We start from the raw sequence: 16,626 nt of genomic DNA, 5'->3' as shown, positions 1-16,626 counted from the left end.
AGGACGAAGAACCCCCAGTAAGAGAGAGGGAGGAGGAAGGAAAAGAGGAAGGATAAGGGGGTGAGGGAAGGAGGGGTGGGGAGAGTGATGAGAGGTGAGAAGCGAAGGAGGGAGGGCTGGCGAGGGTGGGGGTGGTGTGAGGGGACCACGGCGCCTGCCCCACCCTGGGAGACCCAGCCCTCCAACACTCTGCCCCGCTCACACTGCACGCTGAGGGTGAGGCTTTCCCGGAAGCGGTCCATGTGGTAGTTGACGATGCAGGCCAGGGACTGCTGGTGGGCTTCCCGGCTGGGCACCAGGCGGTAGCGGCTGATGACGGTCACCGTGCCATTGGGGTTCCGGATCTCCTGGTACTCCGCCTCACCCTTCAGCCGCGTTTCCCAGGACACCACACTGGGAGGCTTCCCATTGGCCGAGGTGCAGGTGGCCACCAGGACCTTTTCATCCTGCCCCTTCCTGGCTCGAAGCACTGCCTGGGCGCCCTCTATCCAGTTGGTGGGTTTGGCTGCGGGGAACCAGAGACAGCCATGAGTCTGGCTCTGTTGCCTTATCAAGGACACACAGGCCAGGAGGGCAGGTACCTGCCAGGCCTTGCTTCAGGTCACCCTGGCCGTCCATGCCTCTCAGCTACGCTTCACCGAAGCCCCTCCCAGCACTTCTCACAGGGACCTCTTCGGGTCTAACCCACAGCCTTCCTGCTCTAGTCTTTGTATCCCCTTTTGTCACGCGGAAGTCTTCTTGGAGTCCTGCTGTGCTGAGGAGGCTCTCTCCCTTACCATGGCGTCTGCCTGCTTCCTGGCCACCTGGAAAGTGCCCCACGGTGGGGCTCCAACCTGAATACTCATCCTCAGCTCTGTCCACAGCGAAGGCCCAGCCCCCATCCCTAGTGAACTGACACAGCCTGGTTAGAAGAGGCCAGAGGTGCCAAGCCCAGAGCACATGCCGACCCAAGGAGCGCATCTGGGGCCACTGAAGATGGCCAAGCCCCCAGGCCACAGGCCCCACCCAAGCAGAGAGGAGTGGTCCGGTCAGCTTACCCATCACAGTGAGGTTGAGCTGGCTCTCTCGATTGCCAGCAGGGAAGGTGGCAAACTCGCAGATGTAGACGCCCTCGTCCTCCAGCTCCAGGCGGGAAAGGCGAATGGTACCGTCTGTGAAGGAGGGCCGTAGGAACTCCACGCGCTCGCGGTAGGGGGCCAGCACCGAGACGCCCATGGCCGGGTTGTAGATGGCCACGTTCTGCTTGGAGCCATTGGTGGCCTTCTGCCACGTGACCTGGGTGATCTTCACGCCGGGCAGCGGGTTGGCGAAGCTGCAGTGCAGCACCACGTCCGTGCCGATGAAACCGTACATGGAGTCGTTCACCTGGACCACCTGGGTGTGGGCGCCTGGTCGAGGGAGATGGCAGAGGGGGGTCAGGGACAGCCACAGCCCCCGCCCCAACTCCCTGTGCGCTGGTCTTCTATTTTCCAGTAGTCATTATTTAAAAAATTCTGACTCTAAAATAATAATTGCTTGTTATAGAAACACTGTTGTGGGCAATACTAAAATATACTGAGAAGAAAATGACAACAACTCGTGATCCCACCACTCAGACACATCACTGATCATCTGATAGGAAGTGTTCTCTTTTACATTCTTCTCTATATATCCAGGTAACCATCTGGTTTTTTACACAAAATCAGAAGCGTACCGTAATCTGTTCCATAAACTGTCTTTTCACTTAGTGATATATCATCAGTGTCGCTCCATGGCAGTAAATACCGTCCACACCCTTATTTTTGAGGAGGGTTGAATGTGCTGTTTTTTGAGCAGAGGCTCAGCAGAGGAGCCACCAGCTGCTTCACCTTCCTGGGCCTCGGTTCCCTCGTCTGATAAATGGGGCGGGTAATGCAGTCCTCTCTAGCTCACAGGTTGCTAGGAGAACCAAATGGTACGACGGATGAGAAAGTGTCAGGAGGCAGGAAGCGCTGGGGGAGCACCAGGGCCCACAGTGGCCATCATTATGGCCACCTCCACTCAGGAAGGGCTGAGGGCCCGGGCCCTGGGGTGCACTGGCTTGGCCCCTCTTACCCAGCAAGGCGGCTGCACGAGGCTCCGCCTCTCTGGCTCTAACTCGCCTTCACAATCAAGCCTGGATGTCTTAACTTGGCATCTGACGTCCTCATCACCTGGGTCCTGCCTTTCTGTCCACGTCTCTCCATACATGAGGCCTTCCAACCAGGTCAGACTGGACCCCTGCTCAGAACGTGCCATATTTCTGTGTTTCCTTCTCCCTCTTCCCATTTAGGTATCAATTTCTGAGTCTATTATCAGCACTGGAGTCACATCAATGAGCGATTCAGTCCCAGCCTCCAAGGAGCACAGAGCCGTAGATGCTACGTGTCTAGGCCTGTTCCTCTCGTTCCCTGGAAGGCCCTGCCCCTTTCCCACCTATGGATATCCCACTCAGGCCGCCTCCTTTGGGAAGCTTCCCTGATCCTCCCAACCCTATTACAGCTCTTTTCTGCCTGGGAATGTGGTTGTTCACACCTCTGGCTTCTCTGCCAGACGGTGAGCTCCTCCAGAGCAGCGTCTGTGTCTTTTCCATCCCTGTAGCCCCAGCGCCTAGCCCACTATCTAGCACACAGTAGGTGCTCAGTAAATATTTGTGGCCAGACAAATGGCACCGGAAGCCGTGAGAGGAGAGGTTTGCAAGAGGGAGGGAGCGATCAGTGGCATCGAATGAATGAATAAATTCGCTCTAGTCTCCCTACCGATTTTGCTTTATTCCATCTCAAGTGGCTTCTGTTTGAGCTTTTCCTTAACTCTGAACTTGGCTCAGTCATTCACTCCAGTGGGCTCACTCCTGAGCTCTGTCATCAGCCGTCCTTCCATTCTTATTTCACTCAGTTACTTTATTGAGTGCCATCAGTAACATCAGTGTCAGGCCCTGGACTGACCCAGAGCCCGAGGGATGGCCTAAACGCGCCCCCCCCCCCCCAAGGGAGTCTGCTGCTGCAGACTAGGAACTCGGGGCTTATGCCTGCCTCTGCGTGATGGAGGTGTGAGCAGGCCACACCCTTCTGAAGGGTCCCGAAACCATGGGCAGTGAAGTATGCTGGCCCCCACACCTCCCCTCAGGAAGGTACAGGCCAGGTCTCTCCAGGCACTGCGGTATCCCCTGTGTTTGGCACACAGTAGGCACTCAAGACATGCCTGCTGAATAAGTATATCTTTGGCCCTCCAAGCTAGGCCCTCGCCACGCTCTGAAAGCTTCCCTGATGGTTCCCTCCTCTATGCCCGCTCACGTCCACACAGCCCTTCAAGGTCCACCTGGGGTACCACCACCCCACCCCTCCAGCCATCCCCTTGGCCGGTCTGGGGGGTTCTGACATGTCCCCGGTGGAGAACACTGTGGGCTGGTGGGAGAACCATGCCGGAGACACCCAGCAGGGGGTCAGGAGGGCTGACTTCTAGCCCGGCTCCGTCTTGAGCTCACCCTGGCAACTTGGCGGGTCACTTCCCCTTCCCGCGCCCTCTTTTCCTCCCCTGTAAGGGAGCAGGCTGGACTCCACGATGTCAATGGTCCCTTCTGGCCAGTCTGATTCCCTGAACTGCAGCCCAGCCCAGCTGTGGCCTCACCCCAGACACAGTCCCACAGTGAAGTCAGTGGGCCAGTAAGCCCAGTACTCCTGCTGACTGGCCAGTTGGCAAGCGGCTAAGCCCTAGGCCTTCCAGCAGGGTAAGTGGGTGCTCCCTCCAACACGCCCAGCCTCTACTCACCAAGCCTGCTGGAGGCTGCCCAGCAGCTGAGATAATGTGGGTATAATTGGGGAACTTTCACCACACAAAGCCGGGAACAGGAAAAGCCGGTTGGGAAGGCTCAGGCCACGGTGGGGGGGTGGGTAGGGGTGTGGGCACCAGGATCTTGGGATTGGTACCAGGGCACAGTGGGGCCTACAATGGGACACAGCCCACCAAGTCCGCTGCCACCCCATCTCCTTTCACCCACTGGGGAGGTAGGGACAGGCAGCGTTCAGGGCCTGGAGCACAGGCTGACATTCGTTCGCCACGTCCTCAGCAGTGACCTCACTCTGCAGAGCTGTGAGCCAGGAGGGGAGACGGCTGACTGCAGCCTTGGCGTGGGGAGGAGAGGCTTCTGCAAGGGGCTCAGGCGCCCCAGAAGCCCCCTCTCATCAGCGCCTCACCAGGCTGAGGTGGCCCTCCCCATCCCACGTCTGTTTTGGGGTTGAGGCTGCTGTCTTCTCTCCGGTGTGACTCTCCCAGAAGCAACCCCATGGCAGCCGGGGCAGCGAGAAAGGTGCCTGGGTGCCCGCTCACTGCGTACTAAGTGGGTTCCCTGGGCTCCTGCCCCTCTGCCCCCATGATGAGTGGGCAGGCGGGCGGGAGGACCTCCACGGAGCCGGCAGGTGCATCCTGACATGGGCCTCTCTGCCTACAGCTTACTGTTAGCCTTGTCTGCTATTTCCACTGTAAGCATCTTTGCCACAGATGCCTTTGCCACGTTTCTTGCCGCATAACTAATTGTCCATAAGTCAATTTTGCCGAAAAAGATAAAATAATAAAGTTTAAATGAGGGACATTAAAAAGGCCATAATGAAACAGGAGAAATGAGTAACAAAATTAAAAAGACCTTATTGCAAAATACAAAATATTTGAATTTAAAATGTGTGTAGGGACTTCCCTGGTGGTGCAGTGGTTAAGAATCTGCCTGCCGATGCTGGAGACACAGGCTCGATCCCTGGTCCAGGAAGATCCCACATGCCGAGGGGCAACTAAGCCCCTGTGCCACAACTACTGAGCCCACGCACCACAACTACTAAAGCCCGTGTGCCCTAGGGCCCACGTGCCGCAACTACTGAGCCCGTGAGCCACAACTACTGAAGCCCGTGCGCCTAGAGCTCGTGCTCTGCAACAAGAGAAGCCACCGCAGTGAGAAGCCCACACACTGCAACGAAGAGTAGCCCCCGCTCACTGCAACCAGAGAAAGCCCGCGCACAGCAATGAAGATACAATGCAGCCAAAAATTAAAAATAAATAAATAAAATGTGTGTAGATGCATGGCAATACCGTGCAAAGAACTGATTTTCTTTTGTGGGTTGTACTTGTCTAAGCAGTAAGCACTTGTCTTCCAAGTCTTTCGTTTATATTATTTTATACATTTGTTGATTCGTCTCCTCATTTGGTATCGAACTTTTTCTTTTCTGCTAAAATGTCTTCCTTCATTCAGAGAGGTATCAGTTTCCGAACACTAGGGTGCATGTTTTTTTTTTTATTTTTTTAAATTTATTTTTATTTTTATTTTTTATTTTTTTGCGGTATGCAGGCCTCTCACTGTTGTGGCCTTTCCCGTTGCGGAGCACAGGCTCCGGACGCGCAGGCTCAGCGGCCATGGCTCACGGGCCCAGCCGCTCCGCGGCACGTGGGATCTTCCCGGACTGGGGCGCGAACCCGTGTCCCCTGCATCGACAAGCGGACTCTCAACCACTGCGCCACCAGGGAAGCCCGGGGTGCATGTTTATAACTGAACTTTGTGTTGCGTTGGGAGAGCCTCTGCACTGCTGTGTGCTCTCAGCACATTGTCTTACGTCCATTGATAGACTTTCCAAAAAGTTCTATGGGAAATGTAGGCTCAACTCTGTGCCTTTGAGGCCCTTGGCCTCTTTCTCCTCCAACTTAGTGTGTTTCAAAATACAAAACCAACTCTTGGGGAAAACCATCATCTTCTGTCAGCTTGATAAAGCCATCAGTAACGTCACTAACTGGAAGAAACGTTAGCGCATCTCAACTAGTTGAAACCGAACTGTCAAACCAAACTGTCAACCAGTTATTTTCTCTTTCATGGCAAAATTGCCTCAGGGCCAATTAGTTATGTGGCAAAATGTCTCCAGTAAAAATGTTTTTGGTGAAAGCACCTAGAACCGCTGCTGTTAGCAGGGTCGGTGAGGCGACCCTGGCGGGTGGGCATAAGGGAACGCTTGGAGTATGGGGTTTGGGGTCACTGAGGGCGGGGATCCTAGAGTTGTGGAACTGGGAGGGGCTGAGAAGACTGGTAAGGGCTGAAGACCCTCCCTTACCTTTCCCCCCACTTTAGGCTTAGGGACCCGGAACCCAATCCACGTGTCTTGGTTGGGGGATGCGGGGGTGAGGGGAGTATGTCCCTCATTGTTTAGATTGGGCAGATCGGGAGGCTTTCAGAGAGCGGGGCACACTCTACCCCAGTGGTTCTGACAGCCAGGGTCAGACTGCTGCAGGCGCCACTGAAAAGTGAGAAAGGGCTAGTTGAGGGCGGGGACCCAGGAGAAGGGCCCTCCTCTGTGCATTGTAAGCCTTTTTTGGAAGGCCTGAGAGAAGGGGTGCACTGCAGGGGAGTCCCCTGGGAGACCACACAGCCCCTCTCCTCGGCTGGTCCGTGCCTCTCCACCAAGCACTCCAGCCCTGACAGCCCGAAAACTGATGCTTATGTCTCCCCTACCTTGCCCAAGCTCCTCCCACCCTCTGAAGAGAAGGTCCCCATCCCCATCAGGTAGTATGGTGGGTTGTGAAGAGCCAGACACTGTGGGTTTGCATGCCCCCTCTGTCACCTACGAGCTGTGAAAATTTGGGCAAATGCCTTAACCTCTCTGTGCCTCAGTTTGCACTGAGGATGCACATCTGTAAAATGGGGATTATAATAATACCTATTGTAAAAGTTGTTGTAATGATTAAACGAGTAAATGTGAAACTCGAGGACAGCACTTAGCACAAAATTAAATGCTCAGTAAATGTTAGTTGCTATCATCATCATCACCACCATCAACATCACCATCATCACCATCATCACCATCACAATCACCATCATCATCATCATCATTTCTCATTTATGAAGCAGGAGGCCTCCCTTCCCGGAACTTCATTCAACAAATATTTATCGAGGGCTTCCCTGGTGGCGCAGTGGTTGAGAGTCCGCCTGCCGATGCAGGGGACGCGGGTTCGTGCCCCGGTCCAGGAGGATCCCACGTGCTGCAGAGCGGCTGGGCCCATGAGCCATGGCCGCTGAGCCTGCGCGTCCAGAGCCTGTGCTCCGCAATGGGACAGGCTACAGCAGTGAGAGGCCTGCGTACCGCAAAAAAGAAAAACAAACAAAAAAACCCACAAATATTTATCGAGCACCTACGCAGTACTAGGCACTCTATGTGTGCTTCTAGTCCCCCTCTTCCAGGAAGTCCTTCTGGACTCCTCCTACTTAGCTGACACGTCTATTCATTGCCCAGCTGCATATAACATGAATCTGTATGCTTTTTTTTTCCTGGCATGTGTGTTTAGCATGTTTTCTACTGTACAGGGGACACAGGTTCGAGCCCTGGTCCGGGAAGATCCCACATGCCGTGGAGCACCTAAGCCCGTGCACCACAACTACTGAGCCTGAGCTCTACAGCCCGAGAGCCACAACTACTGAGCCCATGTGCCACAACTACTGAAGCCTGTGTGCCTGGATCCCGTGTTCCGCAACAAAAGAAGCCACGACAATGAGAAGCCCGCTCACCGCAATGAAGACTGGCCCCCACTCGCCGCAACTAGAGAAAGGCTGCACACAGCAACAAAGACCCAACACAGCCAAAGATAAATAAATAAATTAATTAAAAAAAATAGACTCAGGTTCTCAATCTAACGCTCCAGGGCCTCATTCTGGGTGGTGTCCCTCCTGTGTAATCTCAGTGCCTCCATTGCTCCTGTGGAGAAATGGCACAAAAATACCAGTTACAATACTGCAGCCACAGTGCCTGCGGGCTACCTGTGCGGGGCTTGGCGGGCAGGTGGGTCAAGGGGCTGGGGGCCAGGGCTGGAGCCCACATTGGAGTCCAGTGACTACGTGTCAGGTGCAAGGTCAGAAACAGGGACTTTTGGGAGCCAAGGTTGGGGGCACCTGCAGGAGGCTGCTATGTACAGAGCAGGAAAAAGCCAGGGCGGTGGGGAGTGAGGGTGAAGAGATCCACTGGGACCTGTGTCCTTGGCAGAGGGGTTCTTTTTTCTCTCTCTCCAGTTTTCTTATTCTTTTTTTAAAAATGCTATTCTATTTAATTAATTAATTAATTAATTATTTTTCTCTGTGTCTGGTCTTAGTTGTGGCATGCGGGATCTTCGCTTGGGCTCTTCATTGCGGCATGCAGGCTTCTCTCTAGTTGTGGCGTGTGGGCTCCAGAGTGTGTGGGCTCTGTAGTTTGCGGCACGTGGGCTCTCTAGTTGAGGCACGTGAGCTCAGTAGTTGTGGCCTGGGGGCTTAGTTGTCCCATGGCATGTGGGATCTTAGCATCCCCTGCATTGGAAGGCAGATTCTTTACCACTGGACCACCAGGGAAGTCCCAGCAGAGGAGTTCTTGCATCCTAAGGATACCAAAGAATGAGTCTGTTTCTTTTCCTGACCTCATGCCCTGCCTATTTTCTCCCTGGCCACCCTACGAGCTCCAGGGTCTGCGACCCAGGTCCCGGGGACCTGTGCATACGTGCCTCAGTTTCCCCACTGGCGCTGGGGTTGGGCAGTTTGGGCTGCCTTCGTGGCTTCTCAGAAGTGCTGAGCCAACAAGGCAGGCATCAGGCCTGCCCCCGAGACGTCACGGACCTGCAAAAGCCCCAGCTCAGCAACAAAACACAAAGGCTCCTCAGCTGTGGCCGACAAACCTGCTCCCCAGGGCCCTGCCCGCCTGCCCTGCTTGCCATCGAGCTAATCCGAGGCTGGGGCCACGGGTTCCCACGCAGCGGGGTGTGGCCCAGAGCGGGGGCTGCTCTCCTCCCCGTACCCACCTCGACCAGTCTGTCCCCACCTTTGAAACCTCAGACCCCTCTCTCCCTAGCCGAGCAGGCTGGGACTGGGCCCACGTGGTGGGTGAAGGGGAGGGCTGGGGCCGGGGGATTCAGAGGTTTCTGGCACAGGCTACCTCTTCTTCGGTGCCCCATTCCTTTCCTGAGGCTCTGCCCGGGTGCGCTCAGTTGGGTGGGCTGAAGTGGCAGGCCTGGCCTGGGTGGGAGGCACTGGGCCCTGCAGAAGGGGCCTCTCTGAAATCGGCATCCTTTGGGATCCATCTCTAGGGCTTTCCAGGGATGCTCCCCTGTTCCCTGCCCTGGAACTGGTAGAAAGGAACAGGAAATCCGGTGAGAAACCAGCTAAGTGGTAAGTGGGAATGACTCACCCATTGGAGGGGGGAGAGCCTCCAGACGAAACCCTGCTGAGTCAGCACAGGGACCTCAAGGTTATAGGTCCCCTCCTCCCAGTGCAGCGACTTTTCCGAATGTCAACTCCCAGGGCTGCCTAGCTCCTCACTTTCTGGTGTCACGGCCTAACCTCATGGGGGAGAGGCTAGTGAGGTAGAGGGTGAGATTCGGAAGGAATCCCCTTCCTACGGTCCCCTCCTCTGGGAAGATTTTCCCAATCAGTGTCGCCTGGACCCGATCGTTCTGCCAGCAAGAACCCACATGAGCAGGGCTCTCACTGAAGTCCTTTGAGCTTGTCCTGTCTTGTATCTATGCCCTGGGCACGTTTCCCTATTAGTTCTGGAGCTCCCCAAGTGCCCAGGCTGCGTCTCCAGCCTCCAGCCTCCCCTCTACATCCAGGATAGGGTCCAGGGTGAGCCAGGGCAGAGGGCTCAGTGAGGAAACAGAGAAGTGGCAGCTGGCCCAGCTCTCGTCCCTGCACCCCTAGCCCCCCCTCACTGGGCCTGGACATGGCAAGAAGGCGTGAGGGCCGAGTCCAGGCTGAGCAGCCCGGCCCGGTGCCACTGTTAGCTCAGCACTAATGCCTCCCCGGCCTCCTGCAGTGCAGGGGCTTTGCCTGGTGGGATTCTCTCTGGGAGCAGTGCCTATTGGGACGGCCCCAGGTGTCCTGGAGCCTTGCGTCCCCTCCACATCCACCTTACCAGCAGAGGTGCTAACATCCCATGATCCCACAGCCAGGGGCTAATTGCTACTGTCCGAACCCAGGCGTCTCCACCCCTCATCTGGGGTCACAGCAACTGCCAATGTTTTCCTCTTGGCTAATGCACACCCTCCTCAACTCCCCACATGGAGCTGGTTAATGATGGGCTGTGGGGCTGGCGCCCGGCGCCTGGGGTGGGTGAGCACAGTGCCTGGGAGAGCAGGGGGCGCGGCAGCCTGGGAAGAGCCCCAGAAAGAGCCAGAGTGGAAGCCCGGGATCTTCCAGACGGGCTGGGCGGGCCCTGCTCTCTGGCAGTGCGGAAGCCCCCGGGGAGCGGTGGCGGTGGGGCCTGCTCTGGTCCCATCTCTCCCTGAGCCCTAGGAGGATAGGTTGGGGGTTGGGGATGAATCAGGGAGCTGGGTGTTGCCTTCTCCCACTGAGGAGCAAGTGGCCAGGGACACCTGGACGGCTCTCCTCCAAGCCTGTTTTCACACTGGCTGCCCATCCCCAAAGCCCAGGGTAGGTTGGTCTTGAGCAGCTCCTGACTCCACTCCTGGCATCCCAGAAACAGGGAGCCTCTCTCGGCTCTGCCCCCTCCGTCTCTAGCCTTCAGGCTCCACCTCTCGGTCCTCTCTGTACTGCTCATCCTGTACCTGTCACCTTTCGTCTGGCTGGATGGTGGGAAGGGAGGGTACTTACTGGAAATTGGGAGAGGTGGGCTCTGGCCCCCACTACTTGGTCATTTTTTTCTGTACGGCCTTAGGTAGGGCAGTTTGCTTCTCTGACCTTAGTTTCCTTTTCTGTAAAACGAGAGTGCTGGACCCCATGTCCCTGGAGGACTCCACTTTGGACGTCACCTGTCCAGCTCTCGCTCTGCCCCTGCTCTGCACCTTCCCTGGATCAGCCTCTGGAACTTCTCTACCAAGTGGGTGCTCTACCTCTGTATACTGCCCATCTCCTCCAAGAAGACCTCCCAGATTAAGTGGAATGCCAGGAAAATTCAGGCTGCACGACGGCAGAGCCGGGGCACACGGGGCTCTTCCACGGCCACGTAATCACCAAGCGCAGCTGGTGCTAGCTCCTAAATGCTTCTGAATCCACCTTTGTTCTCCATCCCCACCGGCCCCAATCCAGGCTCCTCCTAAGTCCCCTCCCTCCGGCTCAGCCCCTTTCCTACCCACCCGCACCTCCAGCAGAGGCTCACTTCCTTATTTTCTCAACATTCCTGGGCCGGGAACCCCCAGTGAAGTAAATCCCAACCCCTTTCCTTTGAACCCAGCACTTACCATCTCATCCCTGCCGCCCTTCTTCTCCCCAGGCCTTGCCCCTGGTGCAGGCCACCATCATCTCTCGCCCAGTCTACTGTACTATAATGCCAAGGACACATACCTGCCTCCAGGCTTCCCCCTCTAATCCATTTTCTGCTCTCTAAAATACAAAGCATTCTCGATTTAAAACCCTTCCATGGCTTCCTACAGCCCTCAGGATCAAGTCCAAAGTCCTTTTGGGCTCTGGACCTCGTCTCGGGCATCCGAGACTCCAGTTGCCTCTCCCCTGCCTGCTCTCTCTCTCCTGCCATGTGGGACAAGACCACCAGTTCCCTGCCACATTCTTCCTTCCATTAAAAACACATACCCCGGGGCTTCCCTGGTGGCGCAGTGGTTGAGAGTCTGCCTGCCAATGTAGGGGACACGGGTTCGAGCCCTGTTCTGGGAATATCCCACATGCCGCGGAGCAACTAGGCCCGTGAGCCACAACTACTGAGCCTGCGCGTCTGGAGCCTGTGCTCCGCAACAAGAGAGGCCGCGACAGTGACAGGCCCACGCACCGCGATGAAGAGTGGCCCCCACTTGCCGCAACTAGAGAAAGCCCTCACACAGAAATGAAGACCCAACACAGCCAAAAAAAAAAAAATAATAATAATTAAAAACAAAACAAACAAACAAACAAAAAACAATAAAACCCACATACCCTGCTACCTGCCCACACCTCTTTATCCTTCCTGAATGACCTTAGCCTTGACTTTTGGGGAGGTTTTCCCCCTTCCCCCATGAGTGACGTGTTCCTACATCCCGAGGGTCCCAGGACCTCAGCATACACCTGTCATAGCATTTCCCCTACTGAGCGGAAAGATCAGGACTTCAGCCCAGTGCCAGGCACCTAGTAAGCATAAGGGGGCCTCAAGTGGTTGGAGAAGGCTGTGAGCCAGCTGGGATCCCAGGCCAGGGTTAGCCATTTCTCAGGTCCGACTGCACCTTCCTGGAAATTGCACATTAGCCAAGGAGGGGGGCCTGTACAGGAGGACACAGCATGGTGTGGCCAGGTAGGGCCGGAGGACAGAGACAGAAGGTGAGGCCTCACATCTGCACGGAAGGGAAGCAGGTCAGGGCCTGAGTCTCCTACTTCCTGATGGAAACCAGGAAGCTACATCCCCAAAGGGTGACCGCTTGTCTGCCCCCCAACCCCATATCCTCCGCTTGCTTCCCACTTGCCACCTCCCGATTCTTTCCTCTGCCCCAGTTCCTAGCACCCGGCCCCACCTCCTTCCTCACTCCAGACCGTAAGGTGAAAAATACTCTTCTCACCCAAGCAAGCTGCGGCCCTGAGGCCCTGAGGCCCTGCTCCTGAGGTCTCAGCCCTGCAAAGCCTGCACGCTCTCCAGCTCCACGCCCCTCACTACATAGCCTGGATTTCTCCCGGCCTGGTCAGGCTTTTGAGGCTTCAAAGACCTGGAACCACCTGGCTCTCAGGCCAGGATTCAGACAGGTCCCCTCTCTGTGGCCGACGCCGGCCGTCTCCACCCTGGCTGCAGCAGACGACATATCTCGCAGCAGACACACGGCAGCCCGGATTCCCCTCAGCAAATGTGTGTTTTTAATGACACATTTTGGGGAGTGTAGGCTGCAGCCTCCTCGGAAGGCTAGTGTCGGGTGGGAGAGGCTGGGGGCTGCCGAGAACACAGGGAGAATTCCCCAAGCCTCCCAAGGCTCAGGGGTGACAGATGCATTGTCCCAGCCCTGTGGGTTCCATGCCAATGGCCACCACCTGTTTAGAAGTGGAGGTCTCTTGATCTACCTCTTACCAGGAGGGGCCTGTCGGATACCCCAGTGCCCAGCTCCAGACGCCCAGGCAGCTGCCTTCCCCAGTGGCAGGGGGCTGGGCCTGTACGGGGAAGGGAAGGCAGTCAGGTGGGTATATGGTACCAGCTTCAGGGAAGGCTCAATCTAAAAGGGCAGGGTTGGGGTGGGAGACTGATGGGGAAGCGGTTAAGAGGAATATGGCGGCGGGCGGGGGGACGTAAGTAATTCATTCATCCGTGAGCACTGACTTTGGATGCAGAGAGACCCAGGCTTATATCAGCTCCTTATTCGCTGGGTGACTGGGCAAGTTGCATCAACCTCTCTGTGATTCAGTTTTCTCATGGATAAAAGGGGAACACTTACAGGACTGTCTCCTGGGGTGGATGTGAAAATTAAATAATTCACGTCAGTTCTTAGCACAGTGCTTGGCACAGTTATGCTACACAAGTGGTTGTATTATTGTCACTATTATAGTCTTGGGGCAAGGAGCTACCTAGGAGTCAGGTAAGCTGGTTTCCATCCCAGCTCTACCAACCCACCATGTGATCTCGGGCAAGTCCCTGTTGTGATTAGGCCACTCCCCCGGAGCAGGGGCCCTCAGCCTCAGCACTGCTGACACGTGGGGCCTGATAACCCCTCACTGTGGGGACCGTTCTGTGCACCGTGGGGCATTTAGCAGCGTCGCTGGCCTCTACCCGCTCCACGCAGTAGCAGCCTCCCTCAGGTGTGACAGCCAGAAACATCTCTAGACATTGCCAAGTGTTCCCCGGGAGGCAAAACTGCCTCCAGTTAAGACCACTGGCCTAGAGGAAAGGGCATGGAGCTCAGGCAGGGGGGTTGGGGTGTGGGATGCATGCGCAGGGCAGACCTTAGTCCGCTGGGTGAGGAGGGGAGTGGGGAAGAGGGTTGGGGGCACTCCGGAGGGGAAGTGTCCTGATCTCTCTCGGGGCAGAGGAGCTGCCGGCTCCTGTCTGGAGAGCCTGCTCCCTACCCGGTGGGAGGAGGTGCGTGTTTGGGGGGAACAGGTGGAGAGAACAGGAGGCCTAGGGAGTTCGCACCTGACTGCTGTTTGCTGTCAGAACATGGGTGACAGGGTGGCGTGCAGTCCTCAGAGGACAGAAGAGCATGGGGAAGGGGGAGTCGGGGACAGGCGCAGACAGGGAGACACTCAGTGCCAAGAGGCCGCAAAGACAAAAGGGCTGTGTTTCTAAGAGCAGAAATGAGGTCTGCAGCATCTTCCTTCGGCTGGTAAACTGCTATCATTTCGGAAGGATTGTCACCTCATTTGGTTCCTGCTTAAGTGAAATCCACAACATGTGTTCTCTGCATTAGTGGAGTGCTTGTGCTTAATTAGTGGCAAATTCTTTCATATTAAAGTCATTAAGTTTTGCCGTTTGCTCCTCTCACCCCCGGCCTGGCTCGCCTCTGTCTTTCCTTTTAAGGCAGGTGGCCTGATTGCTTCTGTGCAGGTTGTTCAGCCTCGAGGCCTCAGGAGATGAGTGGGCATGCGCGCGTGCGCGCGTGCACGCGCGCGCGCGCACACACACACACACACACACACACACACAAACACCACCCCTCCCTGTGGCATCTACAGCACCAGCCCTTGTGCCCATCCCACCCTGGACTAGCATTTTCGGCTCCCAGCACCTCCGTCCACACCCCAGCCTCCTCCACATGGGCTGGCAGCTCTGTGTCCTGTCGCCCCCGCCCACCCCGCCTCTGGGGGCTCCTCCTGGGCAAGGCTTTAGGGTCAGAATTCTTCCTGCCGGGAGGGACTCTAGGGCTGCAGTGGGAGGGATCGTCCAGGCTGCAGGGTGGGTGGGGCCGCTGCTGCTCAGAGGACAATGACAGGGCGGCAGGACTACACTGGACTTGCCCTGCTGGTGCAGCATCGAGGGTCTCAGGAGGGATGCTGGGGTTCGGGGGGGAGACATAGGAAGGCCTCGGTCTCACTGGTCCCTAGTGCTGAAACGCAGCCGCCTCTGCGAAGATGCTTTGTAGCCACAGCACAGTGGCAACCCTGGACTCCTGGCAGGGCGTGGGGGTCAGTGATTAGGGCCCAGGACAACCTCTTCCCCTCTACCTGCTTCTGAAGAGGCTTAAGAAGGAGAAGGGGCCTGAGAGGGAGAAGGTGGCTGCTGCAGGCGCCAGACTTGCTATTTCATCCCTGGGCAGGACACATGGGTCCGTCTGGACCAAATGAGCAATACTGTAGCCATACTGCAGCCCAAGGCTTAGCTCAGACGTAATACTGCCAGGCAGGGCAGGAGGGGCCGGGTCTCTGCTGGGCCCCCTCCCTGTACAGATGGTACAAGGACAGAGCCAGGCCTTGGGCGTTGGCTTCTGGGACGCTTTCTGTTGACTGTGGGGATGGGGGATGGGAAGAGGGTGCTCCCGGGCCTGCAGACGGGGCCTCCTCTGCATCTGGACTCGGGTGCAGGGGAAGTGTCTCGGGTGCAGCAGAAGGGCCCTTCCCTGCACAGCCCCTCCTTGGTGAAGCCCCTCCTGAATGTCTGGGTTGCCACAACCTGGCCCCAGACGTCAGCAGGTCAGCCTCCCTCTCCACACCTCCCAGTTCAGGACTGTCTCCATCCCCCGAAAGCCTTCCGTGCCACCCTATGAGCTCCGCTCCTGGGCTTCAGGCGGGCGGGGAGCAGTCTTGACCTCACGCACACCGGGCAGCATTAAACCTCCGTACTGGGCAGGGTCTACGGTGCAGACAAGAGGCGAGGGCAGGAAGCAGGGAACCGGCAAATGCTCGGGTCACAGTTTCTCTCTGATTGACCTTCTTCAGCTAGTGTTGCCCCAGGGGCCTCCCCTAAAGGGTCTCCAGTGGGGGGCTGGAGCTGGGCCAGGAAGGCAGGCTGCTAGGGTCCCTCAGGTCAGGGCCGAGGGCCTGCTGGGGTAGAGAGGAGGAGGTAAACCTCAGTCCTTATGCTCCGTTGGCCGATGGGAGAACCCAAACCCCACAGAGGAGACACTTCCCGATGCCTCAGAAATTCGGACTTCGTTCTGAGTAGCATTTGAATGAGGCCTGGGGTGGCCTGGGTCACGGGATGCAACAGGTGAGCAGAACTTTGGGAAAAGGGAAGAGAGAGTCTTTCAATGGTCCTTCCGTCACATCCAGAACACCCTCCCCTTGCACACCCCCATGCTCAACCCACTCTGGCTCAGCTGCAACCCCCAGCCCCGCTTCTCTCCCCAGTGCACGGCTCAAGTGCAAATGACCATTTCTCCTCCAAACATAAGCAGGAGGTGCTGGATCCCCAACCTCTCTAACACCCCTTAGCTGTGACACCCCCAACTCACTGTTACTCCAACGGTAACCCAGAATAGCATCCTCCTCAAGCCGCAGTATGAACCCCCAAACCAGCCCCAGCGAAGTCGCCGTGTCAGTGCCAACCTAGACCGCAGACCTGGGTCACGACCCTAACACTTGTGCTAACCTCTTCCTGCTTTTAACCACAGAGTGAAGCACAATCCTACATGTGGTTCTAACCTCAACTCACTCCAGATCTGAACTCAGCCTCAGCTCTGTGGTACCCCGGAAGGAAGGCAGTCACAGCTCACGGTTTTTGTCCTACCCAGTAATCCCCGACTGGGGTGGCCAGAGAAAGCAGGGTCTTCAAAGGGTCCTGACATCAAGTTGCA

At 56.6% G+C, this 16,626-nt stretch overlaps 1 protein-coding gene across 2 annotated transcripts in view; it reads right to left on the bottom strand.

Annotated features, from left to right (window-relative positions):
- The window catches only part of NECTIN1 (nectin cell adhesion molecule 1), a 55,032-nt gene that overhangs the window by 2,675 nt on the left and 35,731 nt on the right, over positions 1-16,626 (bottom strand). For both annotated transcript variants that reach the window (XM_082659190.1, XM_082659191.1), the window contains exons 2-3: positions 1,038-1,388; positions 203-505 (exon numbers count right to left, since the gene is read on the bottom strand). In XM_082659190.1, the coding sequence (XP_082515316.1) occupies positions 203-505; positions 1,038-1,388 (654 nt within the window). The remainder of the gene's footprint in view (positions 1-202; positions 506-1,037; positions 1,389-16,626) is intronic.

This window comes from Grampus griseus (genome assembly GCF_964374135.1).
Source record: "Grampus griseus genome assembly, chromosome: 8".
In the NCBI taxonomy this organism is placed as follows: domain Eukaryota; kingdom Metazoa; phylum Chordata; class Mammalia; order Artiodactyla; family Delphinidae; genus Grampus; species Grampus griseus.
This window is presented reverse-complemented; position numbering and strand designations above follow the sequence as displayed.